This window comes from Poecile atricapillus, chromosome 2 (assembly GCF_030490865.1).
Source record: "Poecile atricapillus isolate bPoeAtr1 chromosome 2, bPoeAtr1.hap1, whole genome shotgun sequence".
NCBI classification, from domain to species: domain Eukaryota; kingdom Metazoa; phylum Chordata; class Aves; order Passeriformes; family Paridae; genus Poecile; species Poecile atricapillus.
In genome coordinates, this window is record NC_081250.1 from 58086207 (window position 1) to 58106792 (window position 20586).

The following is a 20586-nucleotide window of genomic DNA, read 5'->3' on the forward strand; positions in this document are numbered from 1 at the left end:
GTTTCAGCTTGTGTCGAGTAACCCTGGTGTACAGCACCTCCACCATGGGTCTGTTCCCCGTGCTCTTCCACAAGATAGTGGTTGGCAGCAAGACGCCATGGCTGTTTCTTAAGGCTGGACTAACAGATTTCTCCCAAACCTTGTATTTGCTGTATTCCACTGTATCTTGGTGGCTGTGTTTTACCTCCCTCTCACCACTGCATCTCTTGCACTGGGGAGCCCCCAAACTGACAGAATATTGTGGGTGTGGTGTCCCAGCGAGGTGAACCACTTGCTGGCCCTATTGTGCTAACACTGACCAGTGAGTTGCTGCAGCCTGGGCACCGTGCCTACTCAGTCAGCCTTTCCACCAGACCCCGTTCCTGCAGAGCAGTGCCAGCCAGCCCCTCACACCTGCCCAGCTTGGCATTTTGAACTTCATCAAGGTCCTGCTGGCCCATTTCTCCAGCCTGTCCTCCAGCATACTAATCTCTCCCCCAGTCTGACAGTACGTGGATGTCTACACTGATTAAAGCATTAATTGGAACGATTTTTTGATATTAATGAAGTCTGTAATAGAAGCATTTCTCCCTCATTAGCTGAGGTATTCTGTTAACCTGGCAATGCTTCAGTTTCTGTATTTATGGTAAAAGGTTCCCATTATATTTCAAACTAAATCTTCCCTGCAAGGAGTACCAATGTTTTGGTGTACAACCACTTTAAAGTTAGTGCAGATATCCTTTTTTCCAACTACCAGTTTCTTTTTCTGGACATGCTTGGTAACTAGGATTCCTCATCTGTTTCCAGGTCTTTAAATAAAATAAACTGTTTTCATCAAAACAGGTAACATTAAAGAACTGAAATGGTCCCAGTATAAATACCTGGGTGATGTTACCTGCCCTGGTATGCAGAGCTTTGGGCGGGCTTGTGCAAAGAGCGAAAACTAAGCAGTTGTAGCCTACAAATACTGTCATCTTTTTAAAACAGAATGGTTTATTCTAAGAACATACAAGCTAAAAAGGCAACAAATATTATTATTTTAATATTAAAATAAATACATTTTCATACATTGAAAACATTTGTGATTGGGTAAGTTCACTATGTAGGATATAGTTTTCTATGCAAAATAGTGGCTTTGCCTTCTCTGAAACTAACAGTTCTTTATCAGCTTCAGGAAATTTGTTCATCTAAGTGCCCCACTTAGATGAACAAACACAGCTTTCTATTTTTCTCCTGGGGCAATAGTTTAAAATTTTTTTCAAGGTTCTGTTATGACATGATGCAAACACATTTGTTTTCTCTTAACATTTTTTGTCAGTGTGAAACTTGACTGTAGAATCTCAGCGTCAGTGCTGTGCTGTTCTCCCTTTAATCCTCCTCAAACACATCCTCATTTCAGTCCTGCAAAGATACAGTGAATAAGTAGGTTAGTGATTTATTCATGAATATGATTCAGCATGGAGATAGGAAGATCTCTGTACACTTAAATACATCTTTATTGTCTTTCTGCATTTCTGAAAATTACTGCGTACCTTGTGCAAAAGGCATCAGAATTAATAGATACCTAAATTACTTCAGAATATTTATAGACATTCATGTCTTTCGCTGGGTAAGAAGTTCGAATGACAAGAATAATTGATGTGTCTCAATTTGAATCAGGAAATTGCGCAGCAACAGGAAGACACCATCACTTGCATCCACAGAACATGGAAGCAGTGCTGCCTCATAAATAAGAACACAGAGTCAGGCATCCATCAGGGTGGCATTTGCAACAGATGGATATAAAATCCAGAACACAATCCTGAAATGTAGCATAATTATAAAGTGATTGACTATAATTTACTGCTGTGTTTAGGGTGAGTGCGTGTGAGAGCTGTGCTCCAAGCCACACTGGCAAGCTGTAGCAGGTTTAAAAGCAGAGGTAGATAAATTTACACCAGTGAGAATCCTCAGCTAGGTTGGCATACCTGAGGGACAGGAATGGTGGGCAGGAGCACTTCAAGCCACACGCATTTCACTAGGAATGGACAGTCTTAGTTCACACACTTGGGGTGAGTTAGCACTACCCCCTTGTATATGGCACTCAGGTGGAACAGAGGCAGCAAGAGGCAGTTTTTCTTTTGCAAAAGTGGTTGCATTCTTTGGCTCTTGGCAGAAAAAAAATCCAAGGTATATTAAATGTATTTTTAAAAACTACACTTTCAAATCCAAGAAAATGCAGGTATACTAAATATGTAAACACCATTACTCACCCATCACTCAAAACTAAGTGGATATGTATAAAACACAGAAAAACTTAAGTAAATGTCTTTACTCCCAACTCTTCATTGCTGTTTTCTGCCCCAGCCTCTGTCATCAGGTCAGCAACACGCTTCTCAAGGTCATTGATGCGCTCGCCCATTTCTTCCAGTAAAAAGTTAAAGATAACCTATTTATCAATAAGAATTCTATAATTTTACAGGTTTTTTTCTTCTGTAAGAACAACCAAATGTGTTCCAGATGTGCCAGCCTTTTACTTGTTCATGTTTAATGCAAGATGAAGCATGCACAAGGTGGTATTGTTAGAACACAATCCCACATCCTCTTGCAACAGATAAGCATTCAAATTCTTAGTATCAAAAGCCTTTGCAAATATTCGTGAATGAACTGTGTAAGAGATTGTTCCTCAGAAAGAAAGCAATTTTAGATGATACCATACAGTTAACCTACACAATCAGAATATGAGTCCTATATAAACGTTCAGGAAGCAGCTGCTTCCTGGAAGGTCAAATTTCTGAAAAAAAATGTAATAAATGCTTCAGAAAGCAGAGGTAGTTTCTCTAAGTACATGTAATGAGAAAGCTCAGAGCCCCTTCAGGTCTGATTTTCTCCTTTTGAGGCCCCACCTTGTCATGCTCTGGCCAACAGCTTCTAAACCGTAGCTTGTTCAAGTTGCGTTTTTGGAGACGGATGCTTTTTTAAATGCACCTCCAGAATCTTTACACATCGATGCTTATTTTACTTGAAACCCATAATTGCTGCACAGAGATTACCTTGCTACTTGTAGTAAAACATTTTTTAGGATTTCTTTAGAAAAAGGGATATATAAACAGGCTTGGGGGAGGGAAGTCAGGTGCCTTTACGTCATAGGTGTTTAGCCATGTCACTCACTCTACGCTAATTTGATGTTTAAGAAAGAAGCCCATCCCCTGTTAGAAGCAAGGACCCCGCCCGCACCCATCAGCGCGCAGGGGGACCCAGCCACGGGGTCCGAAATCCAACCTCGGGTACCCCACGTTCCAAAGAGGATATTTCTCAGCGTTAACTTTTCCGTCAGAGCCTGAAAATTCTCCTGCAGCCGGCAGAGCAGATTTTCCGCCTGCGGGGAAGGGATGGAAATAAACACAGGGGAAGCAGCAGGCGCCGGCCGTACAGGAGCCCCGCAGCCAGGGCACCCAGCCCGGCCCGGCCCCGCTCCCCGCCCCGCTCACCAGCTCCGGCAGCTCCACGGCTCCCGGCGGCTCGGCGGCCGCCATCGGCTCCGGCTCCGGCTCCGGTTCCTGCCCCGGCCCCGGCCCCGGTTCTCCGCCCGCCTCTGCGGGCGGGGCGGGCAGCGAGCGCACGGCCCCGCCCGCAGCGCTCCGCAGGGAGCCGGGGAATCCTTAACTACCAATCCTTTATTTGCCCAAGAAATCATCATTCCGCACGGCAGTAACTAAATAAGGATTTCGAGTTTGGTCTTAGGAGGTCTTACTATATATATATATTTATAATTTTTTTTTTTATTTTTTTAAGGTTTGCTTCCTTTCCCCCCGCGTAATTAGTTTTGTGAGATGGAGCGGTAAAAATACCGTGGTGATTGAAGTTCCTCGCACTGCAGTGTCGAGTGAGACAACACTAAAGGCATCAGGAAGAGTCGCACGGTGCATCTTGCAGCACCAGTATCTAGGTCATCGGTGGCTTTTGGGCTGCACAGCGTAAAAAGCCCCTGGTGCAGCTATTACAGAGGTGTCTTTCTTCTGGATGCTGGGAGTGTTGCCCGATGTAAATGAAGAGGTTTCCAGTTTACTGTGTCTGTATGGTTAGGAACATATCACTGTTGGGCAATAAATTACCTTAGTCAATTACTTTGAGTAATTATATATGTTAGATATGCCAAATATGTGTCTTCATCCACAAGAAATTTCTGAGTCAGGAATGACTTCAGTTGCTGTAAGCCTACCACTTAGAATCTTTCTTAATAAACTTAATTGTTTTCCTTCTTGACCTTCCCCACCTCATTTGAGAGGGTGTGTTAATCTCTGAGGTGAAATTCTGGCAGCAAAGCCAACCTCCGAATTGCTACCTGCTTCCCATAATTGTGGCTTCTCTGTACAGCCTTATTTTCCCACTCTTCCAGGTTGCCCTTGTACAAAGAAAAATCAAGCACGTTTTGTGAAGCTTGAGTGTTCTAGCAGTGTTACTGCTCTAGAAAGCTTCTACATCAAACGATTTGAAAAATATTATGCAATGTAGATAGGGTTTGCTTTTGTATGTAGCCACTAGCTTCAACAGTACAGCCTTTTTGTTCTGTTGCATAATAAGGAACAACTGGTGCTTCTCACCTGTTTATTTGTCGATAATAAATCTTCTTTCCTTTAAGGCTAGGTAGCAGAGCTGTAGTATTTTTGCATTTTTATTCTGATAACAGCCATAGTCTTCCTGGTTTTCCGTCCTTCCAAAAGTGCTACAAAAGCTTCTCTCGCACACAGCAGTATTTTTCCCCAGAGGCAGTCGAAGTGGCTCTGTCTGCTAGTGCCCAGTTATCTTGAACAAAGCCATAGGGTCCTATTTGTAGTGAAGAGCTTGCAGGGATAAGGAACTAGCTGGAAATGCAGAGGAGCAAGCGTTATACAGGCAATCAATTCGCAGGAATCCCACTACATCTTTGTAGAGCCACATTTTAGCAATGGTCAGGTTAGAGTTCAACTGAAAATAAGCATGACTTGATAAAGGCTTTCTGTAATTAGCTCCTCATTTTTGTGAGGTAGGTCAGTGAGGTCAAAACAAACAGCAAAAAAAAAAATATTCAGCTGGCAGAGCAATAAAGGACAGGCAATTAAAAGTGTGAAAGAGACTAAAAAATATTTCACCATGCATTTCCTCCTTCAAAGATCTGGTTCTTTTACTTTGTGGGCTCAGCAGCTGATGTGAATGGCCCTCTTAGTTCAGATCTGGAGCTGAATTAGGCCAATAGTGCACAGCTGGGTTTATGAAATAAAAATGGAAGTGTCTTTAAAGCTAAAAGTGGGCATGGAAAAGTTCCAAAGTTCAGAAAGCCTAAGAATAGAAGAGACAAATGGCAAAACCAAACAGACTTTGCTTAACAATGAATTTACTTATAATAGAACTAGCATGCTTGGTTTTGCTCTGCTGTCCTCTAGTCTCTCGCTTCTGAGAGGGCTTAGAAGTTCAGAATTGAGCTGCTGCACACATTTCCAAGGTCTGAAATCTGAGGATGTAAGATGAGCCATATTTTAAAAGCATAGTCCCTGTTGGGTATGCACCCATGGGCTAAGGGAAGCTGAGCAAAGACCCTTTGGTTTTTTTGTTTCAAAAGCAGAGAGCTAGCTGAGAACCAGTAAACCACCAGTGCACATAAGAGTATTTACTGCAATAAGAATGCTTAATTTACTAAAAGGATAACAAGAAGTTCATTTTGGCAGTAAGTACAAGAACAGACAATGAGTACAAAAAGGTCCTGAGGAGGGGGTTGAGAAGGGAGCAAAAGAGAAGATTTGCCAACATAAATTCTTTTCTCTATGCCAGAATATGCTCTATTCTACTTTCTTTCAGTAAAAAGCTTAGACTTTAGTCACTTTCAGTCTAAATATGTCTTCTTGACATATGAAGAATATGAAGTAAAAATAAAAAGTGGGATGACCTTGAGGCTGAGGTGCCATCTGCTCCCATCCTATTTCAGTATTGCAGACCTGTGCTGTGAACTCTTCACAGTGTGCGCTGAAATGGTATCCAAAGCATGATTCCCTTGCTCTTTCCTAGGGAAATTCCAGTTCCTCCACTGCTGGATGGAGAAGTCAAGGTAGCAGGATAGGACATAAAAGCATGTTTAAACATTTATAAGACCTAAGCTCCAAGTTCACTGCCATTCTGTAAAAGCTTGTGGTGTGGCAAGATAGAAGAACTGTTGTAGAAATGCATTACTCTTGCTGTTTGGATGTTAAATAGAGTCTCTTTCCCTCCTCTTTGCTGACAAGATTTCATATACCAGGGGTAGGGAATCTTCTGGTCACATACTCCAAACGTGTGGCTCAGGGTTGCTTTGGAGTGGAGGTGAGGTCAGAGAGGACATCTCAAAGAGAAGCTGAATATTACATGCGTGGTAAGAAAAAAACCAGGAAATTTAGTCCTGGAAGGAGACAAGGAGGCAAGTGCTCCTGGATCAACATGGCTGCTGCTTGTTTGGCAGCAGGTCAGAAGGTAGGATGCAAATGGCACTGCAAGTTTTGTGGGTTTGCTTTTTTTCTTCCTGGCAGAGGCATAGTCAATACTAAAAGTTTTCTCTGAAGAGAAAAGGGCTAGGTACATGTTTGTGCTTGCACCACAATCATCATATTTTTGCTGACAAATTGTTGGGCTGGGTCTTTGAGTCATACTGTATTTGGTCTTTCCCTCTCAGGTAGCTTCTCTTGTGTCACTTGGCAGTCCTGATTCAGAGGGATGCAATGTACAGAAAAAAAAATCTGGCTTTGCTAGGTCATCAGTTTTTATATGCAACAGTCCCAAATGGAGCTGATGCTTCTTATAGCAAACTTGAACCTTAAAAGATTTACCCGATCTTTTGATTCTGTAGAATGCAGTTCACTGAAAGCTTGCTCCACTGGAGTACTTCCTGGTGAAGGCATAGCTTTTCTTTCATATGGTAACATCAACAGACTAACAAGTTGTTACTTAAAAGCATGGAAAGAAGTGGTGAGTGAAATGCAAATGCCTCAGGCAGGGAAAAAGGCATTCGGGTCAGTGGTGTCTGACAGCTGGTGCTCCTTTGAAAGACAAAGTCATTTGAGGTGAATATTAAAAGCCTGTGTGTTTGCTCGTGGTTCAGATTTCAGGCTCTGTATCTTTGAAGAGAAAAGGGTAATTCCAACCATTGGGAAACCTGATCCCTGATGGAGGTGCTCTGCCTTTAATAAAAGTGTTCTGTTTTGGGACTGCTGCTCACAAATCCCCTTATTGTGAATTTTTTCAGTCAGCCCCTTTCTACAAGTTTCTTCAAAAAGAAAACTGACAGGGTTAAGGATAATCTTGATCAGATGTTCAGTGTGTGCTGTGGGCATCGTGTATTGCTAAGTAGCTGTGACAAATCACAGGGTGTAATTTTCTCTGTAAGTGTATTGCACCAGGATAAATGCAGGAGCAGCAGAAAGGTGACTATGAAGGCTGGTGTGGTGGGTGGTGGTGGTGGCATCCTTTGGCTCTGTGAAGAGCTGTGTGTAATTCATGGCTCTGTGAAATCACCTGCCCAGCTGCTGTTGACTGAATTATTATGCGGTGATCCAGAATTCTCCAGGTATGTGTTCCTGGACATGGCTGGTAAGAGATGTTGCTTCCCATGCTTTTTTCAGCTCCAGCCTTGTTCCATTGTCTTTGGCTAGTGAGGGTGAAGGAATATTCACCAGGCAGTTCACCTCCTGAAAGGCTGCAGGAGGGAGCTGGAAGTGTTTGTCCCTGATGGGAGAGGAAGCAGGGTCTGTTTCTGTGGCTTGCTGCTGGCATGCCTGACAGTGCATCTGGGGGCTGTGCTCAAACCACCCCGTGGCCTTGCTCCTCACACGTGCACAGCGGAGCTTTCTCGAAGAAGGTGCAGTGTGTAACAGGTGAGGCTCTGCTACGAGGGCAGGACGGGCAGCCCCTGCGGCACAAGGACAGGCAGCTGACCTCACATGTTCAGATCCCACAGCCTGGCACGACTCTATTCCAGGGACCTTGTGGTCCAGAGCAGAATGCACGTTTTGTACACAGATATTAAACATGGCATGTGCTACCGTGCGTGATGGAAAGAGTATTTTTCTAAAATATTTGATAAAGAGAGCCTATGCTGAAGAGGCTGGAAGCTGGGCAAAGGAGGGAGTGGTTCATTGGAAAATGCCAATTTTGCATTTCCAGAAGGTGTAAAGAACTGTGGGTAAAATTTCCTGTGACCAAACTGCAGTTATGCTAATGTTTCCTTGCAGCTTCAGACACAGTTTTTCCCAGAGGAGACAATTGGAGTGTTTCCCTAGTACAGGCAGTTTAAATTCACCTTGAATTAGTGGAAAACTCTTAGTAGGGTTGCATAAAACATGAGCTGATTTGGGCAAATATGGGTAATAACACTGGGGAATGTCAGGTGTAGGAGACATGCTCTAACAGCAAGATGTGTTCAGTGAGCAGTGACAGTAATAAGGAAAGCCAAGAGTGTGGTAATCTGATTCTTTGGCCTTTTTTTGTTGTTGTTGTTGGGAGAAAAAGCCTGCCCTTTCTCATCTGAAACAAAGATATTTTGCAAATATGATCTTAAGACTGAAACCTTGACTGGCAGTGGCCTGCCTGTTTCTTCTGTGAGACATTTGAGGCAGAGGGGTGGTGCTAAGAGTTACGACAGGTATTTTATGCAGCTTGGGTAATGTAGGAGGCCCTCCCACCTCAGTTCCATTTAGTGTTCCACGTGGTGTTTTCCAGCAGGAGACATTTGGGTACGTATTCCAGGCATGCCTGGCAAAAGGCATCTGAAATTACAAGGGCACAGAGGGGCCAGAGGGTGCCTAGGGACACTGCCAGCATAGGTAGTACAAGCACCAGCTGAGCAGAAGAGCACTGGAGATCTGGCCTTCCACAACTGGGGAAGAGGTGCGGTGGCATGAACCCCAAGACTGCTCCCACTCTTGGGGCTGGCCAGAGCAGCTCAGAGGACACTTGAGGATGTTAATTTTCTCTGTGGGATAGATGCTGTATTAATCAAAATAATATAATAAAATAACCTGTAACTGCAGCTCCTTGGGGTTTCAGAAAAATCACTCTGCAGTATTTGTTTCTGTCTTGTCTAAATTATCTTCAACTCAAGTATTACTTTTGCAATAAAGTTGGTCTTTGCGGGTTTTTTTTCCCCATTCTGCACTCTTTGCTCATGGTAAGGAGAGCATAAATTTAGTTTTGTTCTGTTCTTAAGTGCACTGGGGATGTTGAGCTTATCTAACAGAAACAAGCCAGGTGTGCTACAGTGTGTAAATGCCACCAGGAGCACTTTGTCCTTCTCCTAGAACAGAGAAAGAAAAAACAGTTTGTGTGCTGTAATGCAACTGACTCCAGGTCACCTGGTGGTTTCAAATCATAGTGAAACCATAGCTTCTCTGTAATTTTTCTTTTCTCTCTCTGCTTATTTACTCCACAGCTGAGTCAGAGCAGGCTAAGGATAGTTCTCCTGACACTTTGGACACTGCATTTGCACCCTCACTTGTTCAAGGATAAAGCCAGCTTGAGGATCTCCCAAATTGCATTTCATGCCCTGTGTTGGCTCTGGCTAAGACAGAGTCAGCTTTTTCCATAGTGGCCTGTAGGGTGCTGTGTTTGTGACCAAAACAGCACTGGCAGCACACCAGCTTTTTAGCCTTCACTGAACTGTGGTTGCACAGCATCAAGGCCGCCTCTGTTTCTCACTCTGCCCTCCCACCAGGGCAAACAGGCTGGGGGTGCACAAGAGGCTGAGAGTGGAAGCAGCCAGGACAGCTGACCCAAGGGATGGAAGGGACATGCTGGACCCCCAGCATCCCACTCAGCAATAAAATCAGGCTGTGGGCAGGATGTTTCTTCCAAAGTAGCTGTTACTCAGAGACTGGCTGGGCACTGGTCTGTTAGTTGGAGGTGGTGAGTGGTTGCCTTTGCATCACTTATTTATGTTCTTTTTTATTCACTACAAGACTTTTATGTCAACCCATAGGTATTTTTCCCATGGCTTCACCCTGCCTCATCCTGCAGGAAGGAGCGAGTGAGCAAGTGGCAGTGGAGGCTTCACTGCTGACTAGGATCAACCCACCACATTTCTTCTTTCCCAGCTCACTCTCTGGTATCAGCAGCTTCTTGTGGAACACAACTGATGTATTTAGTGAGCATTTTGCCCCAGGGAGGAGTGAAGTGCATGAAAGAGGGAGATGGTGCAGAGCTCTTTCTGCATCGTGTCAAGAAAGGTCCAACAAAAACCAGCTTAATAAAATAGCCATTTTAGTAAGATGGAATAAAATCCATCCTGTCCCTTCTGATGCTGAGCACCATGCACTGAATTAGCAGTGAATGGAGCCTGCATGGTACTTTCCCATGGCACACTGTGCAGATCCCACCTGTGGAGACATTCCTCTATCACATATTTTCTTAATATGTGATATTAACCCTGCTCCTGAAGGTTGTTGAGGTGAGAACTTCTGGCTGTGTTGTTGGACATGGACAAGGACATGCAGGTGGATTGGGAGCTGCCTATGGACTCCTCTGCTGCAGCCAACTGCTGAGGTGACCTTGAGGCCATGGGACACACCAAAGGCATCCCCAGAGCAGGTGGGGAAGAAATAATAGCAGCCAGCTGGACCTGTTTGACAGAAGATCAGGCTGTGGGTTAAGCACTCCTTGTTCAGCTTCTTACCTGTAGCTGCTTACTCTGGTAAGAAGATGAACCAGGACTGCTCTTTGTTTATTTTCCCACTCTGAACTTTGCCCTTTGTTTACAAAGCTGTGATGGTTTTAAGAAGGGTTCATGTATCTCTGCCAGCTGTCAGGCTGATTCCTGCTCTGGAATGTTTGCTTTAGGGCTTTTTCTCCATTTGTCAGTGGAGATGGTAGCAGTCCAAGTACAGAGAGGAGTCTAATCATCAACCTCCATGGACCTGGTTCCTGCTCCCCAGTGCAAAGCATGTGACTATTGCCCAGGGATGGGCTTGTAGACTTGGCCATGTTTGTCAGAGCTCCTCCTTGGAAGTGCAGAGGGTGTTCCTCTGCATGCAGGTGGTTGCTCCACTCGTGCTGATATTCACTGTTCCGTTTGCAAAGACCAGTGCAGAAGGAGAAAGGAAGACAGGTGAAGATGTGCAATAAAACTGTATCTCCTATAAATGCTAGCTTGACTCTGTCCATCAGCTGCCAAAACAGGGGCTCACCAGTGCTAGGAGGGGCCAGGAGGTAGCTTCTGCCACCAGTTGCAACAGGGCTGCTTTAGAAAAATTAAAAAAAGGAGAGAAGGGGACAGCTGATTTAGTGGTAATACATTATGGTAGGAAAGGCCAATTTCAAGACACTGAAGACCCATATACTTGTTTTATGAACAGTACAGTGAATATTTCTTTGTAATCTCCCCATGGCTGTAGTTGTAGAATGAAATATATAATGTGATAATTGAAGGGAATTTGGCTACCACAGGGATTTAGTTTATCCTTATGACAACGTTTATTGTGCAACGTGTTCAAGAAGTAACTTAGAGCTTATCTGTGCTTTAGCAGGGTCTTGCAGGGACTTCATATGTTTGCTTCTGTGCAACAGCATTTCTCTAATGTAGAATATAAAATAATTTTAATACTCATCTTTCAAAATCAATTGACAGAACAACAGACTGGTTGGGAGACTTGCAGCAATCTGCTATTTTTGCTGCTGCAGTAACTACAAGTGAAGTACCAACAGCTGTCCTCCTCCTCCTCCTCCTTGTAAAAAACTGCAAAGAGGTGGTTAAGGCTTGTCATGAAGCGGGTCCATTGGGTGGTTCATTCCTGTGTCCTGTTGGTCTCAGTGTCATCCTGATAGGAATATGGCCATTTGGAGCCAATTGTAGAAATGGGGCTCTGCTTACTTTTTTTAAGTCAGTGAACCTGTTTGCAAAAACTAAACATTATATAGTAATTTTCACTGCCTCTACCAACATTAAAGTTAAAAGCCCTTTGAAAACATCCCATGTCTGTTCACCATTTTCAGCTTGCTTAAACCATATCCAAAGATATTACAGGAACATTTCTTATCATATTTCTTAGTCTGAAATAAATCAAAGTTCTCATTATGTTTGGAGGTTTGGGGACTACATTGTCATCAAAACATTAACTGCTAGAAGCTAGTTCATAACTAGGTGGCTAGAGCTGCTCACATAATCAATTTCAACTCTCCTACAGCAGATGTCCTAAAAGGATTAATTTAGTCTTCAAAGATCTGGTGTGAAACTTTGTCTGCTTCTGTTTTCTGAATGGGTAATGTAGTTCTAGGATAGAGATTTTTTTTCCTAATGGGGGAATTTTGCCAGTCTGTGTGAAAAAATAAATGCACCTGTTCTTTTTCTCCTCACTTGAATCAGAGGATTGCTGTCTGCCAGTGAAACAGTACTGTTTCTAGGGTAGGCTCTGCTTTTACACTAAGAGAGCGGTCTTTCTGAGCTCCCTCTCAGTTACTATCTCCCAGATAAAGAAATCTGCTTTGATATGAAGCCTCACAAGGCTCATTCTTATGTGACTGCACTCAGACCTGCAGGCTGCGGAACTTTTCCTTGATGATGCAAGACTCTCCAATCGCCTGTTATCACCCCAGGTTTAGATAAATTTCTTCCAGCACACTCTCCTGCTGGAGTCTTGCTGGGTCTGCTGTGGTTGGATGTTCTTGTGCCAGGCAGGATGCTATACCAGAGGCAGCAAGCACCTCAGGATGGTATCACTACCAAAAATACTTGAGCCTGGCTTTTTAGAATGTCCTGAGACCTGAAGGGTTCCTCCCGGATTCTGGCAGCTGCTCAGCCCGAGGAGTTCAGCCAACCTGTCATTCCTCCTCCTACCCAGTGTCCAGTGTCACTGGTCAGTTTAGCTTACATCCACGGATTAACTCCTGAACAACTAGGACATTTTTCAGTGACCACAACTGACTTGTGTTCACACAGCAATATGCTGCAATTCACAGTTTTTACCCTTACAGTTTCAAGTAAGGGAAAACAACCTAAGTTTAGGCAGCTGTTTCCAGTTGAGTATTTTAGACTCTTAATATTGTATACAATTTGTTATTGCATAGACTTAAGAGCATTCTGGAATCATTCTGGAAGCTAACCTGGAAATCTGGTGCCAGCTTGGGCAGTTTCTTCTACTTAGGTAGAAGGTATTACTTCAAAATACCTACTTTCTCAAGATAATTTCTTCATGGTTTCTCCAAATGCTTGTATTTACATGAACAAAAATTTGCTTTCTAATCTAATATTTTCAATTTGAGGCTTGTTTAGACCATTGTGCTTGAGCAAAAATAATGTGCTAAGGGCTCCAAGGAAAGTATGTAAAGAAATTTGAATAACTGCCTGATAATGCACAAGTGATATATGAAATACGAGCCATTAAATAATAAAATGTTTTAAATAATGCAGTTTATACATAATTGGATTGTTATATTCTCTCTGAGTCAGATGCAATGAAATCAGGAACTTGAGGATCCTCATCCAAAAATCAGAATTCAAAACATCCACTATGTATTTTTAACTTCAGCAATCAAACTATTAAGTCTTGTGTAACGGAATAGAGCTTTGTTCAAGTAGCAGAGCTGCTACTTCCTTGTAGGAAAGGTAAGCCCCAATGTTATCACTAGTCACCTGGTCTACATAGGAGGCTGTTTTGGATGTTTGTGTGATGGTATGCCAAGAATGCCTTTAACGAATACATTCTGTGGTAGTGTGCAGGTTCATGGGCTGTACATATGCTGCAAGAACGGCCCAGTGGAAGAAATGATTGCAGTTGAGGAAGGTGCTGCTATGCAGGAAGTAAACAAAAGGCTTCTGAAGTCCCAAACCAGATATTTCTGTTTTTAATTCAGCTCCTTTTCCCCTTTAAGACTCACAACTTGCAGTTGCTGCTATAGGACACAAAAGAATACATCACTCAGATGCAGGAAAACCCATCTCATTTCCTAACTGTTGGATGAGCAGCAGGGGCACTTACAAGGTAGAAGGAAGCATGTCTGGGCTAGCATTATGGCGAGCACAAGGAACAAGCTTTGAGGAAAGCTGTGCAGCCACCTGGATGCATGGTGGATGACCCATCCTTTTAAGTATAGCTGTAGGAGGTGGATGCAGTGTCCATGCTGTCATTCTCCACACAACATCTGTGTGCAGCACTTGCAGCACTTGTCCTCTGCTGGCCCAGTGCAAGTAGCAGTAGAGTCTCCCTGGTCGCTTTGTGTCTGCCCTACTTTGGGTAGAAGATGCACATTTTCCCTCCCTGGCCACTGTAATTCAGAGAGCCACAGAATGCGTTGGGTTGGAAGGGACCTTAAAGAGCATGTAGTTTCAACCTCCCTGCCACGGACACCTTTCAGTAGGCCAGGTTGCTCAGAGCCCCATCCAGCCTGGCCTTGAACACTTAGAGGGATGGGGCATCCACAGCTTCTCTGGGCAACCTGTTCCAGTGCCTCACCACCCTCACAGTAAAGAATTTCTTCCTAATATCTAATCTAAACCTACCCTCTTTCAGTTTAAAGCCATTCCCCCTTGCCCACGAGGCATGATGGAATTTTCCCTAATTCCAGGGGAGCAGGATCCGGGGCGGCAGCTCAGCGCAGCCCGCGCAGGAGAAGGTGTCCAGGTACGCCCAGGGGAGCCGAGCCCCCTCCCGCGGGCGGCAGCGCGGTGGAAGGGGAAGGGGAAGGGGAAGGGGCAGGGGCAGGGGCAGGGGCAGGGGCAGGGGCAGGGGCAGGGGCAGAGGCAGGGGCAGGGGCAGGGGCAGGGGCAGGGGCAGGGGCAGGGGCAGGGGCAGAGGCAGAGGCAGGGGCAGGGGCAGAGGCCGGGGCCGGGGCCCGGGCCCGCTGCCGCTCCCCGCCGGAGGAAGGGGCGGCCCCTGCGCTCACTGGCGGAGGCGGGGCCGCTCGCGCTGCGTCACGGGCCGCCCCGGCCGCCGCTGCCCGCCCGCGGAGCGGCGCCGGGGATGGAGGCGGCGGCGGCCGGAGCGCGGGGAGCAGGTGCGGGGCGGGCGGCCGTGCCTGTCCGCGGGGCGAGGTGGGCGAGGGTGGGCGAGGGAGGTGGAGGAGCCCCCTCGGAGACACGACCCGGGGGCCGGGCGGGGGTGGCGGCGGAGCCGAGTGTCCGCGCCCTGCCCGGCCGCTCTCCTCAGCGATGGAGCGGCGCGGCTGCCGTGCCGGGGGCGCGCTTCCCCTGTGGAGCGCCGGGCTGAGGCTGGAGCGGGGGCGGCCCCGACCCGCCCGCGGCAGGGCGGTGGTCCGGGCTCGCCAGCGCCCGGCTGGCAGCGGCCGGAGCCGCCCTCGGCAGAGCCAGGCTCACGCCCCGTCCCTTTCCCCAGGTCCGGGCCCCGCGGGAGAGGGCGCAGTCATGGTGCCGCATCCCGACCAGGAGCCCGCCCGTGGCTAGAGCCGGCCCCGGCCGGAGAGCTGCGGCGGGGCACCCTCAGCCTGAGGGCATCCCTCAGCCTGAGCGCCTCCCCGCGCGCCCCCGGCATGGAGCCGGGCGGCCTGGAGTGGCTGCTGGTGCCCATGCAGCAGCTGGTGTCGTGGGGCGCCGCGGGGGCCATGGTGTTCGGCGGCGTCGTGCCCTACATCCCCCAGTACCGGGACATTCGGCGGACCCAGAACGCGGAGGGCTTCTCCACCTACGTCTGCCTGGTGTTGCTGGTCGCAAACATTCTGCGGATACTTTTTTGGTAAGTTGGCTGTGTTTCTCTCCGTTCTAAAGGTTCGTGCTTGCTTGCCAGCTGTAAAGCCTTGATTGGAATATTTGAGGAAATAATGTTTTACGTACGTTTTCCCTTTTCTAGAAGATATAAGTGCTCTCTTTCCATCAGTGCGTGAGTCTGTTAAGTAGAATGAATTGGGCTGGGGAGCATGGTCTCTTCCCCTTGCCACATCTGATTATCAGCACTCTGATTTCCAAGAGGAAACTTTTTAACTTGCTGGTAAAGAGGTTTATGCTAAGTCAGGTCTTTTTTCTTGCTGACTGTATTTTACATTTCTCATGCTACTCTGTTTCCAATTTCAAAGTGAAATCCTCCGTACCATACACTTATTTGAGTGTCTAGTTGGCATTAACGTCACTGGAACACTTGCCATATATTCTTGCATATCCCTGGGATACCAGCTGGCTTCAGAGGGGTTCACTTGTAGATCTTCATGCACAACTACAGACGGAAACTTTCATTCTTGGATAAGTAAGGAAAAGATATGCTGCCTTTCAAAAGCAAATTTATTTTTTTTCCAACACCACTTTCAATACTTAAGAGCAAGTTTGTTTCCATATTTAGGTCCTGTGATCCTGGACAAAGAAAATGTTATTAGGGCTTGATTTCTGCGAATCAATGTTACTAAAATCTTGCTCATTGTTTCTGTTTATACAGATGCTACGCCACTGAGAATGTACTTTGTAAACCAAAGATGAAATAGTCTGGGCAACTACTGCAACTAAGGACAGTTATTCTATGATTCTGTTTTGACTACAAAATAATGCTTTTTAATCCATAAAGAACTGATAGGTAACAGGCTGCATCTGTTTGTTGGTTTGCAGTTTCTTTTTAAAGAAACTTCCTCTGACTCTATAATGGCTTCCTGGGTTCTGCTACAGCAAAATGCAACATGAAAATGCTGTGCTGGAGTGGAAAACAGGAGACCCTTTCTTGGCACCACAAGCTGGCAGTCAAACAGAGGAGTCATCACTAGATCAGAGCTACTTGTTGCATTGGAACTGTGTTTTCCTGGGGAGAAGTATATGGAGACAGCAGAGAGCAGGAGGGAAGTAGAGAAACTGGCAGGAGGAGGAGAAGTGAAAAGCCTGAGCTGGCAGTTTTAGAAAGAGAAATAGTCTAATTTCTGGTTTTACTGGAGGTAGTCAAAATAGAGAAATGACTTACACCTGAATGGAGATGCTGGCAGTTTCTAGGTAACTCAGGTGAGTGCATCTGTTAAGTGAGACTCAGACTATGGAAAATCAGGAAGATCCTTAATTGGAATTGATTTTAAGTACATCTAGTTAAGAGAAATGTGAAAGCATAAATACTGCAAACAATGAAAAGTTACAATTTACTTTACAAACGTGTTGAAACGTTTGTCAATACCTCAAAAGAAAGAGAATGCAGTTATATTGATAGGAGTATGTATTTGTTTTACAGTGAGCAGTTAGGCCGTGTAATACTCCCTGACATGTATAAGCACTGTGTAAGTTCTGGTCACCTTGGAGCTTGGCATGGAATGGCTTCTTGTAGGAGCCTGCAGAAACCTTTCTCTCTGTACTTGCAGTGAATTGTCTCTTTCTAGTTCTGCTGAACTAAAAGGGTACTTGCATAGTGGTAATTCAATGTTCCCAGGAGAGAATATTTTGCTTGTCTGTCTAAAATACTAGGTATCCCTGGTAGTTAGTTATTAGCACCAGTAAGTCATGAAAACAGCATTGAGGGTGGATGTTATGATGGAATCTGGATGGTTAAAGGAAGATTGTAGGGCAAGAGCCTCTGATTTCTGTGTACATGGTTAGAATGCACCCATAGGGCATCTTGGCAATTTAACTTTTGCATTATTTGGTTAATATCACCTATGCCCGATGCATTATCTGGGACACAATGCTCTCAATAATGACATAAACAGCAGAATTATTTTAATTGTATATGTAATAGTTTTTGGAGGAAATTAGAAGGTTTTTATTTATTGTGTTTTCCATCCTGGTGCTAGGACAGAACTGTTCCTACAAGTAATTTTGTTCTATATATAATTTTTTTCCCCCAAGTATCAGTTCACATCTCCTTCCCTTTAACAAACCCAGTATTAATCCAAGTCTCTCTCCTGAAAACTTGACTGCCATATAGCTCCTGGTTTAATTTGGTTTCTCTTCATTACCTCTGATTATTAAGCACATGGTTTGAGCCAAAGTCATTTTTTCCGGACTTCCCCTCCACCCTGATCCAAAAATAACTACATAAATTGTTAGGCCTTAAAAACTTTCAAGTTTTAATAGTGTTGCTTTTCAGGACTTAATTATTTCCTAGGATGGATGATGTTTCTATTGTTTTTTACTTGTTTGTTTTGTTTTTAACTTCAAAGACATTTCTATAATTTGTTTCTGTTACTTCCAGGTTTTCCCAGAAATTTCATGTATTGAATTTGAGGCTCACAAGGACAGACTGTTCCTGCCTGTTATACCTTTTTATGCCTCTGAATTTTTGTTCTTGGGTAGTGCTGGTGTTTCTTTATTTGTGTTACTTGTAAGAGATCCAGCCTTCCCTCCTTCCCTTATGGCTTTATTATATTTCCTTCTCCTCAGCTACGGGGGCAATTCCCTCACATTCTCTCTGTGGTATGACGGAATCCACAGGTTTCTGTAACTGTACTTGGTTATTTCAGAGGTTATCCTTTTTTGGTTTAATGTGGGTTAAGTTTGACCTTTCATCTCCCCTCCAAATAGAGTATTTACTTCCTGATCTTGGCATGTTTTATGTGTCAATAGAGTTTCAGCTGGTAGATTGCACTGTGACAGTAGCCAATGAACAAAGTACTATTTTGAGATCAAGGATAACAATCCTGTTTCCAGTTACCTGTTCTCACAAATTCTGTTTCTCTGATTAGACTGTCTTCACTGGTAAGCCATCTTTTGAAGTCAAGAGGACTCAGTGCAATACCTCTCCTTGTCTTTCTTAACATCTAATCACTTAATTTCAGGGCGTGCCCAAAGAACTTCTAGTTTGCTAGTGATGACAATAATACAGTATCCATTTATCATACTTCTCTTTCACACAATGTCTCAAAATCTCATCTTTAAAGAGATGTTTCTGCTTTCAGTTATGTGTGTTTGGCCTTGCTGTGTTCCGGCCATGTGCCAGAACTTCGTGTGAAAACATTGGGTTGGTCTGGAAGAATAAAGACAGGGTATGGATAGCAATGGGCATGATTCTGCTTTATTTATGCATGCATGGCTTTTGTTCAGGAAAAAGAAACTACAAGTTTAGCCATGTTTAATGCTTTTGCCCTTTTAAAGAGGATTTAAAAAAAATAAATTGAAAAGTAGGCAGTTTGTGCTTATAACATCACACAAGGGAGTCTCTGCCCATGTGAAGAGCAGATTTTGTGCTGTAGCAGATTTGACTATTTGATTATTTTTAGTTGTAATCTATTGTTACAATTTTATCTAACACATCAAAGCAATATCTATCTTGGGGGGCTAGTATAGCTGCTGGATATGATTTATGACTGCATCAGCTGCCCCTTTGTTTAGTCCTGCTATTGTCAGTACCGCTTCTCCTGTCTGTCTTCTCCAGCCCCACAGGTCATTGTTTCTCTGGACTGGTCAGCCTGGGAAAAGTCTGCACTGTGGATAGACATCGAGAGGCAGTGCAGAACTGCAGGCTTTTGTAATTCTGGTGCATATGAAAGTATATGACCCACTCCAAAAAAACTGATAGCAATTTTCTTCCCTCTACATTTTTAATTAAACACTTCATTACTATTTTTGATAGCCTGTGCCTTATGTCTTATTATACGTTCATGAGTTAGCTCTGTGTTCTTGCTCAAGGGATACCCTGAGCTTTGAGGTGATTAATGATCTGTTTAAGCTGTCCCAGGCTGTTTTGAAGTTGTGGGATGGATCCAGAGTTCTCTGTGGCACTAGACTGAGGTGCACACATCTTCTGGGTTCGCATGGCCTGCAGGCTGCCAGCTGAGTAGCTTTGCATTGTCATGATGGAGAACGGGAATGAGAAGGCGGGTGAGAGTTGTGTAATCAGTTGGGGGTGGAGGATGCAGAGAAACTTACTTGTGAGTTCTCCCTCTCTTCCCCCTCTCTCCCTTCGCTGTTTCTTTTTTAAAACAGAGCTTATGAAGAGATAAATTACAATTTCTTCTAATATTAAAATAAGAATAAATAGTTAGAGGAAAAGGAACTATAAATTTCTTAGAAATCAGTGTAAACATTTTTATGTGTATCTTGACTAAGTGCAGCCAAAAGTACTTATGTTGTCTGCTATCGCCAGAATTTTTTTAGGTTTTTCTTTTTCAGTTTTAAGTTTTGTAAAATGGATGTCATTATATAATAGGGTTTGTATATTTTCTAAGAAGACAGTGTTCTTTCCAGAGGTTTTGAGCTACAATTCCATGGAACACTGTCCTCATACAACAGTGCCACAGAAATCCAAAAACAGAAAATAAAACCATCCAGTTTTGTATTTTTTCTCACAAAATAGTTGCCTTTAGGCAAACCATGGCACCAAGTTCTGACAGCCAGGGACAGGATGGAGACTATGGACTGTGTTATTTTTGAGCAAAGGTAACCCTCTTACCTGTTCCACATCAGCTGACCTGAAACAAAAAGTCTTAAAACAGCAGTATCACTAGAACTGGGACCTCTCTGTACTGGAGTCAATGGAATAAGCTCCCTGTTTAAGAATAGACGTTTAGAGACTTAAGTATGGAACCAGAGGTAATTTACAGAGAAATGGTGAACTTGCTCGTGTCAGGGGTAGATCCCTAGGTATTTATTATGCTGTAACACCTACAGAGCCACTTGTGGACCAGATCCCTTCTGTCTGGTGTTGCTCTGGCTTCAGAAAGCAAAGCAGTGGTGTCTGAAGGACTTTGTGAGAAAGAGGAACTTGTGCTTTTAAGGCTTCTGTTACTAAA

General features: G+C 44.4%; 2 protein-coding genes across 3 annotated transcripts in view; one reads left to right on the top strand and one right to left on the bottom strand.

The window, feature by feature from the left end:
* Positions 1-949: 949 nt before the first annotated feature.
* On the bottom strand, positions 950-3494 carry HSBP1L1 (heat shock factor binding protein 1 like 1). Its single transcript, XM_058833006.1, has 4 exons — positions 3450-3494; positions 3271-3337; positions 2232-2388; positions 950-1380 (listed from the first exon to the last, which is right to left on the bottom strand). The coding sequence occupies exons 1-3, from the start codon at positions 3492-3494 to the stop codon at positions 2276-2278; spliced, it is 225 nt and encodes a 74-aa protein (XP_058688989.1). The 3' UTR covers positions 950-1380; positions 2232-2275.
* Positions 3495-14838: 11344 nt separating this feature from the next.
* The window catches only part of SLC66A2 (solute carrier family 66 member 2), a 64181-nt gene continuing 58433 nt past the window's right edge, over positions 14839-20586 (top strand). For both annotated transcript variants that reach the window (XM_058832274.1, XM_058832275.1), the window contains exons 1-2: positions 14839-14940; positions 15279-15635. In XM_058832274.1, the coding sequence (XP_058688257.1) occupies positions 15433-15635 (203 nt within the window). In that variant the 5' untranslated portion in view covers positions 14839-14940; positions 15279-15432. The remainder of the gene's footprint in view (positions 14941-15278; positions 15636-20586) is intronic.

Bases quoted from the DNA above. Each gene is read 5' to 3' on its own strand.
- HSBP1L1 (XM_058833006.1), bottom strand. From the start codon at position 3,494: ATGGCGGCCGCCGAGCCGCCGGGAGCCGTGGAGCTGCCGGAGCTG. The intron at 3,338-3,449 runs GTGAGCGGGGCG...CCTTCCCCGCAG, and splicing joins CCGTGGAGCTGCCGGAGCTG to GCGGAAAATCTGCTCTGCCG. The intron at 2,389-3,270 runs ATATCCTCTTTG...TTAACTTTTTAC, and splicing joins GGAAAAGTTAACGCTGAGAA to TGGAAGAAATGGGCGAGCGC.